Source organism: Leucoraja erinacea, chromosome 1 (genome assembly GCF_028641065.1).
Source record: "Leucoraja erinacea ecotype New England chromosome 1, Leri_hhj_1, whole genome shotgun sequence".
In the NCBI taxonomy this organism is placed as follows: Eukaryota; Metazoa; Chordata; class Chondrichthyes; order Rajiformes; family Rajidae; genus Leucoraja; species Leucoraja erinaceus.
The window spans coordinates 160196583-160211536 of NC_073377.1; the positions used below are offsets into that span (position 1 = coordinate 160196583).

General features: G+C 43.9%; 1 protein-coding gene across 1 annotated transcript in view; it reads left to right on the forward strand.

Moving 5' to 3' along the window:
• Positions 1 to 14954, forward strand: part of fhip1aa (FHF complex subunit HOOK interacting protein 1Aa) — a 197060-nt gene that overhangs the window by 179070 nt on the left and 3036 nt on the right. Inside the window, exon 11 of the mRNA XM_055646739.1 lies at positions 9789 to 9927. Within this exon, the coding sequence (XP_055502714.1) occupies positions 9789 to 9927 (139 nt within the window). The remainder of the gene's footprint in view (positions 1 to 9788; positions 9928 to 14954) is intronic.

The following is a 14954-nucleotide window of genomic DNA, read 5'->3' on the forward strand; positions in this document are numbered from 1 at the left end:
CAATTGCTGGCTTTGACCTCATTTTGTATTAGTATCTTTCTCACTGATTGCAATGAAGTCGCTTGGCATTAATCAAGCCCGGGGATGCGGTTTATTCTGTTGGCTGGACATATCTTTGGGATTTATGACCAGAAAACTCTAAACCTTTCACGGACTTGAGATCAGGTGGGACCTGGCCTTGGGGACTAGGTTGCAACTTGTAGATTCACTCCAGGTAAGTGCCGTCAAATGTGTGGGGATTGAAGCAACTAAGGTAACTCACTGTTCACAGGAGATTTGAGGCCAAGAAATTTCATTTGCATTGCATTGGATGCCTGGATTTTAAAAAAAAATCTATTTTGGTTATTTCTGGAAATATATCTTTTTTTCAAATAAATCAAAATGAGGGAGTTTGCCTATTTTGGTTTCCAATATATACTGCTCCTTGAGTCTAGCCATGCTAGGTTTCTTGTCCTCGACCACTTAAATATATCAATTCCAGCAGCAACTTTGTGCCAACTCCCATTCTCTGGGTATTGCCAGAAAGCAAGTGAAACCGGGTGGTGCCCGCAATGGCTGCCACGTCAACAGTCTGTCTTGCCCTTTTCCTTTGTTGTTTTTTTTAGTGTCCGTGTGTGTGTGTGTGCGTGTGTGTGTGTGTGTGTGTGTGTGTGTGTGTGTGTGGGGGGGGGTTTGCGGGAAACTAAAAAAAAATCTCTTACCTCGACGGAGACGCGATTAGTTTCCGTATCGTATCTCCGTCCGCACTGCGGCCTAACATCGCGGAGCTGACGGCCTCGCGATTAGGGACCGACTTCGGGAGCTCCAACCACAGGAGCTTCGATTTGTTTCATGTACAAATGTGCAAATACCTTTTGAGCAAATACCTTAAATGAGTCATAAGTAATAGGAGTAGAATTAGGCCATTCGGCCCATCCAGTCTACCCCCGCCATTCAATCATGGCTGACCTATCTCTCCCTCCTAACCCCATTCTCCTGCCTTCTCCCCATAACCTCTGACACCCGTCAAACCTTTTGAGCTTTCTACAAGGGACAAGGATTCATTCATGCCTCAGGTGACCTGATCACTCAGTCACATCTATTTTCATGGAAGCTCAGCAAGACGTGGCAGTGGAGAGATTATTGAACCAAACTTTCTTGAGTGTAGTCTATCACCTACACTCACCAACTGGACTTCCTCATTGTCCTGCCCTTGTTTCTGTAACCTTAGCTGTAATTTAAGGACAGGCATCAGAAGCTGGGAAAATGTGTCCTGGACCCCTCTCCACTGCAGACACGTTCCCAGCTATCTCTCCCAATGTCCCCTTTCTGTAGCTTAACAACCCTCCCAGTTCCAACAAAGGACCTTTGACTTGACAAAGAATTCCCCATCTGAAGAAGGGTCTTGACCCGAAACGTCACTCATTCCTTCTCTCCAGAAATGCTGCCTGTCCCGCTGAGTTACTCCAGCATTTTGTGTCTAGTCTGACCTGCTGAGCATTTCCAGCATTTTCTGTTTTTATTTTACTCTCCCAAGAATGTCCATGTGACCATTCAGACTTTATTTACCACACCAGTAGTAATGGGAGTTTGGTCTTCAGTGGCAGAACTATGGCCATTCACCTGAGCCACAACTGCTTTAGGCCATCTAGGCCTAAAGCTAGACCATGCAGTATAATGTGGATAAATGTGAGGTTATCCATTTTGGTGGCAAAAACAGGAAAGCAGACTATTATCTAAATGGTGGCCGACTAGGAAAAGGGGAGATGCAGCGAGACCTGGGTGTCATAGTACACCAGTCATTGAAAGTAGGCATGCAGGTGCAGCAGGCAGTGAAGAAAGCGAATGGTATGTTAGCTTTCATAGCAAAAGGATTTGAGTATAGGAGCAGGGAGGTTCTACTGCAGTTGTACAGGGTCTTGGTGAGACCACACCTGGAGTATTGCGTACAGTTTTGGTCTCCAAATCTGAGGAAGGACATTATTGCCATAGAGGGAGTGCAGAGAAGGTTCACCAGACTGATTCCTGGGATGTCAGAACTGTCTTATGAAGAAAGACTGGATAGACTTGGTTTATACTCTCTAGAATTTAGGAGATTGAGAGGGGATCTTATAGAAACTTACAACATTCTTAAGGGGTTGGACAGGCTAGATGCAGGAAGATTGTTCCCGATGTTGGGGAAGTCCAGGACAAGGGGTCACAGCTTAAGGATAAGGGGGAAATCCTTTAAAACCGAGATGAGAAGAACTTTTTTTCACACAGAGAGTGGTGAATCTCTGGAACTCTCTGCCACAGAGGGTAGTCGAGGCCAGTTCATTGGCTATATTTAAGAGGGAGTTAGATGTGGCCCTTGTGGCTAAGGGGATCAGAGGGTATGGAGAGAAGGCAGATACGGGATACTGAGTTGGATGATCAGCCATGATCATATTGAATGGCGGTGCAGGCTCGAAGGGCCGAATGGCCTACTCCTGCACCTAATTTCTATGTTTCTAAGACACTGTTCACCTATGTTTTTAGCCTCCCGATGATTTGAGGTGGTGCTGGCTGCTCTGTGCCATTTCTGCCATTCATTCCAGCATTACTGTTCCCTGCTCAAGTAAAGGGTACTCTGAGCAGAGACCTTTAGCTGAGCACGTACTGTAAGCTGAGCAGTGATGGGTTCCCAAATGGGTTCCCAAAGTTTAGAGGAACGGCGGACTGCATTCATGGTGTTTCTGACACCCTTTCTGAAGGCTGAGGGATGGGAGGAGACAGCCCGAGGGCTGTGGAAGGGGAGGAGACAGCAAGGGCTAACAAAATTGGGAGAATTCAATGTTCATGCCCCCAGGATGCAGACTCCCCAAGCGGAATATAAGGTGCTGTTCCCCCAATTTCCGGTGTTGCTCGCTATGGCCATGGAGGAACCATGAAGGTTCCAAAATACCTTGACTGTCAGCTGTACAAAAGTTGTTGTTAATAATAACACTGGGGTAAACTGCTGGGCACACTCACCCATCCTTGCAGTTGACTTTGTAAATGCCTCTTTGTGATGGTTATTAGCCAGAATCAATGCCATCAAGTGGTAAACATTAGGATACCAGACCAATGCAGTCGTTCAGCTGAAGAACCAGTGATTTCACCATTGTGTAAAATAGACATTGCCCTTTATTCAGGCTGTAAATCACAGGATTGGGCAATAAACCGTATATCCTTAACAACCTTATACCTGCAATAAAATGTATTACCCATTTGATTATTTTGAAGAATTATGGCTGCTCAGCTGGCCAACAGAATTCCTTCATCTCTCCACACCGAAGCAATTATTGTTCACTGTCTGACTTTCAACAAAGTCTTGAGTAGTAAATCAGCGTGAGCTTGCTCTGAACGGCATCAGGGATCTGCTACTGATAGAAATAAAGAAGGAAATATCACAAGCACTGGGAATAATTCATGGCAGTGATCCAGTGCCCATTGTGATTACTTCTCATGCATGTTTCACATAACCAAGGTTAATATTGAAACCACTCCTTTACCTTGCCACAGAGGAATGGTAATGTGACATAGTGAATGGCACATTAAAACAATGCCCCCCCCCCCCCCCACTGAGTGCCTGCATTTAAACACATTCATAGAAAATAGGTGCAGGAGTAGGCCATTCGACCCTTCGAGCCTGCACCACCATTCAATTTGATCATGGCTGATCATCCAACTCAGTATCCTGTACCTGCCTTCTCTCCATACCCCCTGATCCCTTTAGCCACAAGGGCCACATCTAACTCCCTCTTAAATATAGCCAATGCACTGGCCTCAACTACCTTCTGTGGCCGAGAGTTCCAGAGATTCACCACTCTCTGTATGAAAAAAAAAATTCTCATCTCGGTCCTAAAAGATTTCCCCCTTATCCTTAAACTGTGACCCCTTGTTCTGGACTTCCCCAACATCGGGAACAATCTTCCTGCATCTAGCCTGTCCAACCGCTTAACAAACAAATTCAACAAGTAAATGAATGATAGACGTTAAACAGTATGTGATGCTCCAGCCTTCAGAAGCGCCCAGAACCATCCACCACCTTTGCTTCTTCAGGCACTGGAATGACAGAATAAAACTGTTAAATTAATATTAATATCAAACCACTAAGGCAGTAGCTATTTAATATTTGAACATTATTAACCAAACACTCAATGTGTTTTCTCTCTGAACGCCTTCCAAGCAACTTTGCCGAGCCTTGTAAGACTTCTTCCTGCTGCAGAGTGGCCTGTGGACGTCTGCAGCCTTTGGTTGCAAATGGTTGTGATGGATGATCATGAGCAGAACATGGCCTGGATGAACTGAAGCTGTTGCAGTAACTTGCAGAGGCTGAGAGTGGAGCACAGATTCAGGACATTAGCTCCAAGACCCGGCCCCCCGTACCTCCTTTTACAACTGATTCCTCCACTTCCCTCATTGGCAGATTTCAATCAGTGCAGATCAGTAACAACACCTCATCTTCACTGGCCATCTACACAGGTGCCCCTCAAGTTGCTTAATCACCAGCTCAGCATCCTTTACACCCATGACTGCATGGTTAAGCCCAACTCCAACGCTATCTATACATTTGCAGAAGACATCTCTGCTCTTAACGGAATCACTAGTGGTGATGAATCTGCGTACAGGAGAGAGTTCGGACACCTGATTGAGTGGTGCTGCAAAAACAATCTCCTGCTCAAGGTCAACAAGAACAAGGAACAGATCATTGAGGAAATCTGAGGAAAGACATTCTTGCCATAGAGGGAGTACAGAGAAGGTTCACCAGACTGATTCCTGGGATGTCACCACTTTCATATGAAGAAAGACTGGATAGACTCGGCTTGTACTCGCTAGAATTTAGAAGATTGAGGGGGGATCTTATAGAAACTTACAAAATTCTTAAAAGATGCAGGAAGATTGTTCCCGATGTTGGGGAAGTCCGGAACAAGGGGTCACAGTTTAAGGATAAGTTGGAAGTCTTTTAGGACCGAGATGAGACAAACATTTTTTCACACAGAGTGGTGAATCCCTGGAATTCTCTGCCACAAAAGGTAGTTGAGGCCGGTTCATTGGCTATATTTAAGAGGGAGTTAGATGTGGCCCTTGTGGCTAAGGGGATCGGGGGGTATGGAGAGAAGGCAGGTACTGGATACTGAGTTGGATGATCAGCCATGATCATATTGAATGGCAGTGCAGGCTCGAAGGGCCGAATGGCCTACTCCTACACCTATTTTCTATGTTTCTATGTTTGACCTCAGAAAGAGGAAGTTGGGAGACTGCGTGAAGCTTTCATTGGAGGCTCTGCTATGGAGAGGACAGCTTTAAATTCCCGAGAGTTAACATCTCAGATGGCCTGTTTAGGGCCCAGCACATAGATATAGTCCTAAAGAAGAAACACCAAAGCCTGTACATTCTTAGAAGTTTAAAGAGATTTGGCATGTCACCTAATAAGCTAACAAACGTCTACAGATCTATCTGGAGAAAGTATCCTGACTGGTTGTCATGGCCCTAGTGCAACAATTCCAATGCAAAAGCTGCAGAAAGTGGTGGACTCAGACCGGTCCATACGGGCTTAGCTCTCCCCGCCATTGAAAGCATTTATATGTGAGCTGCCATCTCAATAAGTGGTAACAGTCATCACTGACCCCCACTATCTGGGCCTTACCCTCATCTCACTGCTACCACCTGGCAAGAGACAATGAATCTTGAAGTCCCATCCTTTTGTGCGATTCTGGGCACCACATCTGAGGAAGGATGTGCTGCCTCTGGAGAGGGTCCGGAGGAGGTTTACAAGAATGATCCCAGGAATAAGTGGGTTAACATACGACGAGCGTGTGTGTCGGCACTGGGCCTGCACTCGCTGGAGTTTAGAAGAATGAGGGGGAACCTCATTGAAACATACGGAATAGCGAAAGGCTTGGATAGAGTGGATGTGGAGAGGATGTTTCCACTAATGGGAGAGTCTAGGACTAGAGGTCACAGACTCAGAATTAAAGGACGTTCTTTTGGGCAGGAGATGAGGAGGAATTTCTTTAGTCAGAGGGTGGTGAATCTGTGTAATTCTTTGCCACGGATGGCTGTGGAGGCCAAGTCAGTGGATATATTTAAGGCAGAGATAGATAGATTCTTGATTAGTACGGGTGCCAGGGGTTATGGGGAGAGGGCAGGAGAATGGGGTTAGGAGGGAGAGATAGACCAGCCATAATTGAATGGCGGTGTAGACTTGATGGGCCGAATGGCCTAATTCTGCTCCTATCGCTTATGATCTTATGACACCAGCCAGTTCAAGAATAGCTACTTTCTCACGACCATCAGTTCATGGGCCGACCTGCACAAACCAAATTCTATGCCTTCAAAGGAACACTGCAAACCAACTCTTGCACTGACATGGGCATGTCCTAATTGTGTATTTTGCACTACTATCTTTTTTTTTTGCACAATCTTTCTTTGCACTATCCTGTAGAACATGTATAATTTATGTTTTTAAGTTGTCTTGAGTCTATGTCCCCATGATGTGGCTGCTAGCAAGATTATGACTGTACCTGCACCTTATCATACTTGAGCATATGGCAACACACTCAACTTTACTTGGCATTACCTGAGAACCACAGTGAGGGGAAGAATGGTGATATTCTGAGAAATGACAACAGATTCATGCTCCATTAGAAATTGTATAATGTGGTGTGTGTGTCTGCTGTGACCTAGATTCCACATCAGCCTCTACACCTGCATCGATGTGTTTGTTTAACATACTCTGTCCTCTGCAAGCAACGAAGTTCCCACGGTGTGTTAGGTTTCTATTGTGGAGTGAAGAAAGCTAATGGAATGTTGGCCTTTATAACACGAGGAATTCAGTATAGGAGTAAAGAGGTTTTCTGCAGTTGTATAGGGCTCTGGTGAGACCACATCTGGAGTATTGTGTACAGTCTTGCTCTCCTAATTTGAGGAAGGACATCCTTGTGATTGAGGCAGTGCAGCGTAGGTTCACGAGATTGATCCCTGGGATGGCGGGACTGTCATATGAGGAAAGATTGATAAGACTAGGCTTGTATTCACTGGAGTTTAGAAGGATGAGGGGGTATCTTATAGAAACATATACAATTATAAAAGGACTGGACAAGCTAGACGCAGGAAAAATATTCCCAATGTTGGGCGAGTCCAGAACCAGGGGCCACAGTCTTAGAATAAAGGGGAGGTCATTTAAGGCTGAGGTGAGAAAAAAACTTTTTCACCCAGAGAGTTGTGAATTTGTGGAATTCCCTGCCACAGAGGGCAGTGGAGGCCAAGTCACTGGATGGATTTAAGAGAGAGTTAGATAGAGCTCTAGGGGCTAGTGGAGTCAAGGGATATGGGGAGAAGGCAGGCACGGGTTATTGATAGGGGACGGTCGGCCATGATCACAATGAATGGCGGTGCTAGCTCGAAGGACTGAATGGCCTCCTCCTATTTTCTATGTTTCTAAGTTTCTAACACCAATCTGCAGCCAGAGACTCCATTGAGACTGGATGGGTCCTGCCTGTGGATTCAAGGAAGCAGAGACCCGTTGCACCAGCTGTTGCACCGTGACAATGTTGCAGCCACCTGGCAGGAAGGTCAGCACCATTTTACAGACCTGAAACAATGCATCCCTGGTTCCGTGGGAAGTCAGACGAGAAGTTAGTGGTGGATCTTCCCTTTCTGTGCCTTTGTCAGCATTGTGTCAGGCAAGCCACACAATGCACTTAATATTACAATCGGCTTCTGTGTTGGTCTTAGGGGATGTGCTCCCCAAGCCCACTACTGGTACTGATAGGCTACCTCACCCTATGCGGTACTAGTTCACTCACTTCCCTTGCTGCTTGGCTAATTCAGCATAAGTTAAAAATTCACGAAGCAACTCCGCTGCTCTAGCTGGCAAGGGAACACAATACTTCCTTATTCAATTGTTTACTGCAAGGAAAACTCTCCGAATTGCAGAATCTATTCAGCACAGTCAAATTGAGATGTTGGCATGTGTTTGCATGTCAACGCTGTTATATTTAACATTTTCAACTTCAAGCTTGTCATGTGTCCCTGTATAGGTCAATGAAATTCTTGCTTTGCTTCAGCACACAGAACATAATAGGCATTGACTACAAAACAGATCAGTGTGTCCATATACCATAATATAAATATATACACACATGAATAAATAAACTGATAAAGTCCAAATAACAGATAATGGGTTATTAATAATCAGAGTTTTGTCCGAGTCATGTTTAGTAGCCTGATGGTTGTGGGGAAGTAGCTATTCCTGAACCTGGTTGTTGCAGTCTTCAGGCTCCTGTACCTTCTACCTGAAGGTAGCAGGGAGATGAGTGTGTGGGTCTTTGCTGATCCTGCCAGCCTTTTTGAGGCAGCGACTGCGATAAATCCCCTCGATGGAAGGAAGGAAGGTCAGAGCCGATGATGGACTGGGCAGTGTTTCCTACTTTTTGTAGTCTTTTCCTCTCCTGGGCGCTCAATTTGCCGAACGAAGCCACGATGCAACCGGTCAGCATGCTCTCCACTGTGCACCTGTAGAGATTCCTCCTTGACAAACCGACTTTTCAGGCAAAGTTTCTGAATTCATATTCATTATGAATTGAAAACAAGTCCTCGTAATATGATCATTGAGGAGAAGTGTATTCTTTAAATAGGAAGAGAATGTAAATGAGCTGATAGTCCTCCTGCCAGTGCCCAGGTGCAGCAGGTTATTGGGAAAGCTAACATAATGTTCATTTATTTATTGCGAGGGGAATCGAATACAAGAACAGGGAGGTTATGCTCCTTGGTTGCTATCTTTAAATACAAGGTTGCCTGTACAAACCAAATAAGGGGAAAATATCACTCAGAGGGTTGTGAATCTCTGGACTGCCCTTACAGTGGAAAAAGTGTATTAAAATATATTTTTAAAGCTGAGGTGGATAGATTCTTGACACGCACGGTAATGAAAGGACTTTTACCATCTGGACGCTCGCAGCGATGGCTGCGGAGGGTTGAGGTCCTGACCACGGGGGGAAATGGAGGAGGACTGGCCAAATGTTGTGCCTTCCACCACAGTGATGAATGCTGTGGTGGATGTTTGTGTTGAATTTTTATTGTGTTTTTTGTGTGTTCTTTTTCATTGTACCGCTGCTGGCAAATTCATTTCACTTGCACTTTAGGTGCAATGTGACGAATAAAACTGATTGTATTGTTGTTGTATTGAAAGGTTGCAATGAGCTTGCAATAAACTTACAAAATTCTTAAGGGGTTGGACAGGCTAGATGCAGGAAGATTGTTCCCGATGTTAGGGAAGTCCAGGACAAGGGGTCACAGCTTAAGGATAAGGGGGAAATCCTTTAAAACCGAGAGATGAGAAGAACTTTTTTCACACAGAGAGTGGTGAATCTCTGGAACTCTCTGCCACAGAGGGTAGTTGAGGCCAGTTCATTGGCTATATTTAAGAGGGAGTTAGATGTGGCCCTTGTGGCTAAGGGGATCAGGGGGTATGGAGAGAAGGCAGGTACGGGATACTGAGTTGGATGATCAGCCATGATCATATTGAATGGCGGTGCAGGCTCGAAGGGCCGAATGGCCTACTCCTGCACCTAATTTCTATGTTTCTATGTTTCTATGAGTAGATGGGGAAGCAGAGTTGAGCTTTATTCTTATTTAATGGCAACATTGAATTGAGGGGCCAAATGGCCCACTTCTAATTATTTGGTAAAAAAAGATGCAAAGGAAAATAAAGTGAAAACTGTTTAGATTGAACCACCATTTCTTTATCAAATGTAAGAAACGTGAGACATTTTTGATTATTAGTTTTTTTGTCTTTACAATAGGTGCTGGCATCTGTAAAAAATAGTATTGAGCACGTTGCATCCACAAGGGAAAACTTCGCCTCATTTTTAACCCATTCTCATGAACATCTGCTCACTCGGGTTGGAACCCCTTCGTCACAAAAAGAACCAGCCGACAAAGGTAACATTGAAAACCTTGTTCAAGTTTACAGTTACGAAATCAAAATCTTTCAAAGCATGGGAGGCTGCCATTTAGTCCAATGTGGCTTTGCTGGCTTTCTGAGGGCTATTGCACCACCCCCTTGCTCATACCCTACTTTCTAACTATTTGCCCCCATCTCTTAATGTATTTATTTTAAGAAATCACTATCAATTAGACTTGAAATTGCACAAAGCGCAGTTCTCCAATATTCAGGATTTAATTATTGGATTCAAGGAACATATTACAGATTTATGAAGTAACAAAAGATTGTCTTTAAACAAGTTATTGTAAAAGCATTGAATGACCATGCTGGTAGGAATTAAAAAATATATTATTTTATATTTAATGATTGTAATAATGTCCACGTGTAGAAGAAGGGTTTCGGCCCGAAACGTTGCCTATCTCCTTCGCTCCGTAGATGCTGCTGCACCCGCTGAGTTTCTCCAGCAATTTTGTGTACCTTCGATTTTCCAGCATCTGCAGTTCTTTCTTTAACACTCTGGAACCATTTGCAGTTTCTTTGTTGTATTTGCAAAACCCTTATTTTCTCTTGGTTATGATATGCTTCTCAAGATTTTTTTTAACCAAAAGTTAACCAAAAAGATTAGTTTCTTTTAACCAAAATGGCTTCACTTTGGGTAGAATCATGGAACCATTCCGGATTGAAAATCATTCAGCCCATTTATGCCCGCTCACAGCTGAGCAATCCTGTCAATTCCATTGCCCTGCTTTTCCCCAATAGCCCTGCAAAAATGATTCTTATCAAGCTCTTATCCAGTATCCTTTTGAAAGCCATGATTAATTATTTCCATCGTTGTAAGGTAATGAGTCCTAGATCATAACCATTTCCCATCTAGTAAAACAAATATTCACATCTACCTTGAACCTCTTGGTCTTTAGACCATTCTATAATGATAACATCTTCTATTGTATCTACCTAAATCAGTTATGATCAAGTATCTCTATCAAATGTTCCCGAGGAGGCATTCTGCTTCAAGGAGAACCTCATCTCCTGTCTTAATTTTATAGCAGAAATCCTTCATCCCTGCCACTAGTCTGCCCAATCTGCCAGCCGAGTCTTATTTTGTAGTATATTACTGTCCTCTTCATGTTCACTGTACTTCCAAGCTCTATGTTACTTGCACACCCTTGTCTAAGTCAACAATACATTTCAAAAGGAGCCATGGTCCTAGCATAAAGCCATGGCAACACCACCATCTACCAAACTGTGTTCAGAAAAATAACAATAGAAATATAAACATAGAAAATAGGTGCAGGAGGAGGTCATTCGGCCATTCGAGCCAGCACCGCCATTCATTGTGATCATGGCTGATCGTCCCCTATCAATAACCCGTGCCTGCCTTCTCCCCATATCCCCTTGACTCCACTAGCCACTAGAGCTCTATCTAACTCTCTCTTAAATCCATCCAGTGATTTAGCCTCCACTGCCCTCTGTGGCAGGGAATTCCATAAATTCACAACTCTCTGGGTGAAAACGTTTTTTCTCACCTCAGCCTTAAATGACCTCTCCTTTATTCTAAGACTGTGGCCCCTGGTTCTGGACTCGCCCAACATTGGGAACATTTTTCCTGCATCTAGCTTGTCCAGTCCTTTTATAATTTTATATGTTTCTATAAGATCCCTCCTCATCCTTCTAAACTCCAGTGAATAGAAGCCTAGTCTTTTCAATCTTTCCTCATATGACAGTCCCGCCATCCCAGGGATCAATCTCGCGAACCTAGGCTGCACTGCCTCAATCACAAGGATGTCCTTCCACAAATTAGGAGACCCAAACTGTACACAATAATCCAGATGTGTTCTCACCAGAGCCCTATACAACTGCAACAATTTACTGCAACTCTATTCTTTCTGCCTTTGTGCCCATTATTAATCCTGCTGCTTTTGAACTTTTAATGACACTGGATTCAATTTTTCTAACCACCCTGTTGCGTTAGGCTTTATCAACCGCTAACATCTACTGCAGCCCCTTCATTAACCATCTTGTTAACACAACAAAATATTCGATCAGGTTAGTCAAAAATAATTTGCTTCTAAAAAGTACATGCTGGCTTTTATGTATTAACTTGAACTACTCAAACTTTGTTTTTCCCTCCACCTTGTTTTTATAATCTCATGCACAACAGGTTAAATTAACTGGCCCAGCATGTACTTATTGTTTAAGAAGGAACTGCAGATGCTGGAAAATCGAAGGTAGACAAAAATGCTGGAGAAACTCAGCGGGTGCAGCAGCATCTATGGAGCGAAGGAAATAGGCAACGTTTCGGGCCGAAACCCTTCTTTCGGTCCGAAACGTTGCCTATTTCCTTCGCTCCATAGATGCTGCTGCACCCGCTGAGTTTCTCCAGCACTTTTGTCTGCCAGCATGTACTTATTTCTCCTTTTTGAAGAAAGATTTTAAACCTGCCATTTTCCAGGTGTAGTCATACAGCCTTTCACCCCAACTTACCAAGATGTTCCATTTAAACTACTCCCATTAGCCTGCATTTGGCCCATATCCCTCTAAAACGTTCCTACCCATGTACCAGTCAATGTGTCACCTTTCCTATATTTACATAGAATACGAATATAGTCGGGTATTCTCCAACCACAATACCACATTTCCTCAGTATAAAAGGTTTCATCGCATCCAGGTCACTTGTTTACTTCTAGCAAGAGCCAGGCCTTCTAAAACATGAACCTCATATTTAATCCCCTCCATTTTCACTGTTATCTTCTCTCCACTGCATCTACAGGCAACATACAATTCTTTGTAAAGATTGACACAGAGTATCTCATTTAACATTCCAGCTGTGACATTTGCCTTCATGAATAGATTTACAGCCTCGTACCCCTGATCAGCCTCAACCCTTCTCTTACTGCTCACCTACTGTTGCACTAGTAGAAGACATTTCCGCTCTCTTTTATGCTAACTGCTATGGTCTTGCATTCTCACTTCATTTTTTATTCTTTAAGATAGAACTGGAAAAATCGAAGGTAGAAGGAAAATTCGAAGGTAGACAAAAAAGCTGGAGAAACTCAGCGGGTGAGGCAGCATCTATGGAGCATCTCCAGCTTTTATGTCTCCCTTCACTTTTTATTCTTTTCTCCTCATTATATTTAGTCTGGAGTGATTCACCTGGCATGTTTCATACCATCTTTGCCATTCCCTTTGTTACTCAGGGTATTCTGATTCCTTGATCTGTCTGTCTGGAGTGGGAATGTGACTACCTGCTCATAGAGTTCTGCTGCATTCATGTCATCCCCAGCAGATCTTTCTGCATCCCATTGAAGTTAACCCCACTCCGGTTAAGAAGTTGTACCTTAGATTTCTCCTTGCCTGTCTCTTATTAAAGTTTAGGATTGGTTGATTACTGCTCCCCTTTGAGGTTTGGTCTGCTTGGCAAAACCTAATAATGCTTTGTTCCTTGTGTGCATAGGAAGGAACAGCAGTAGCTGGTGGTGATGTAGACAGCAGATTGTATTGTATTCAAATTTATTGTCATTGTCTCAAATTGAGACAACAAAATGAATTTCCCTTACAGGCAGTATCATAAAAAAAAATCATAAAAAATAAACAAATAAATAAATAAATAATAAAACATTAAAAATAAAATTGAAATTGAATTAAATAAAAGCACCAACACAGAAAGTCCACGACACAACATAACATAAATGGCACCAAGGTGAGGATGGCACCATAGTCCAGCCAGCCTCCCCTCCGTGGTCGGGGCCTTCCGAGCACCTGCAGTCCCGATGTTCAGGTCCTCACGCCGGGCTGGTGGAACGCCGACGCCGAACCCCGACGGTGAGCATCCTCCTCCTCAGCGGCCTGGACCTCCTGATCAGCCGCCTCCCGCTGCCGGAGTCTGCAGCTCCTGAGTCCACAGGCCGAGCCGGGCAGAGTCACAGGACCCCGCGCTGTCCATCAGCGCCACCCACGTTGGGAGCTCCGCAAACCGCAGCTCCTTGATGTTGGTGCAGCAGGTCCAGCACTCCGGGCTCCAGACGGCGACCATAACTTTAAGGCATCGCCAGCCCCGCGTGTTCCAGCGCTGAATCCGCGCTGCTGGAGCTCCGGTCGATCCCATATAAAAGACCGCGCCAATACAGGCAGGTAAACAGCTGCCATCTCGGGGGGGGGGGGGGCGAGGACGCCGACTCACATAATAGTCGCCTCCTCACCAGGAAGTGGCTGAAGGAGACCATAACCCCGCACCGTGCCCCTTCCCATCCATATAAAACACCAAAAAAAAACACACTTTTACATAACTAAATAAACAAAAAAACAAAAAGGCTGTAGGTGGAGGCTGCTGACACCAGCACCACCGGAAGTACAATACAGCACTTTAATATAAAAATACACAGCAGATGCTGCCTGACTCGCTGAGTTACTCCAGTTTTTTTGTGTCTAACAATGCTTTGTTCCTCGTTGGGTCAGAAACATACTGAACTATTAAATTCTCCTGAACAGATTCTCCTCTTCTTTGCCCTTTAACATTATTTCAATCAATTACATAACCTTTCAATTCTTGGTATTATTATAATATCCCTGCAGATTTGCTCCTCTCTCTCTCTCTCCCTTGATAGTCTGTGGAATATTTTGTTTGTGCATCCACACGGCAACATTCTAGTAAATCTCCTTGGTACTCTCTCTATCCCTCATGGGCAACAACTTTCCAAATTCTAATTCATACAGCCACACATCCCCTTTTCTTTCTTTGATTTTTCTGCTGGAATATTAAGTGCTCAGTCTTGTTTCTTGAGCCACATTTCAGTTACTGCCACAACTTCTATAATTAAACTGGTGTTCAAATTGTGGAATCCTATTTGTACTTTTGCACCAATCTTATTCACGCTGGGTGTATTATATATTTATTGTATTTGATGTTGTTTTGCCTTCTCCTGTTCAACGTGGTGCTAATGCTTCATTACTATGTCGCACACTTTAAGCATCTTAATCCTCTTCTATTACAATTTGTAATCCCCAAACCAAACTAATTAAAACC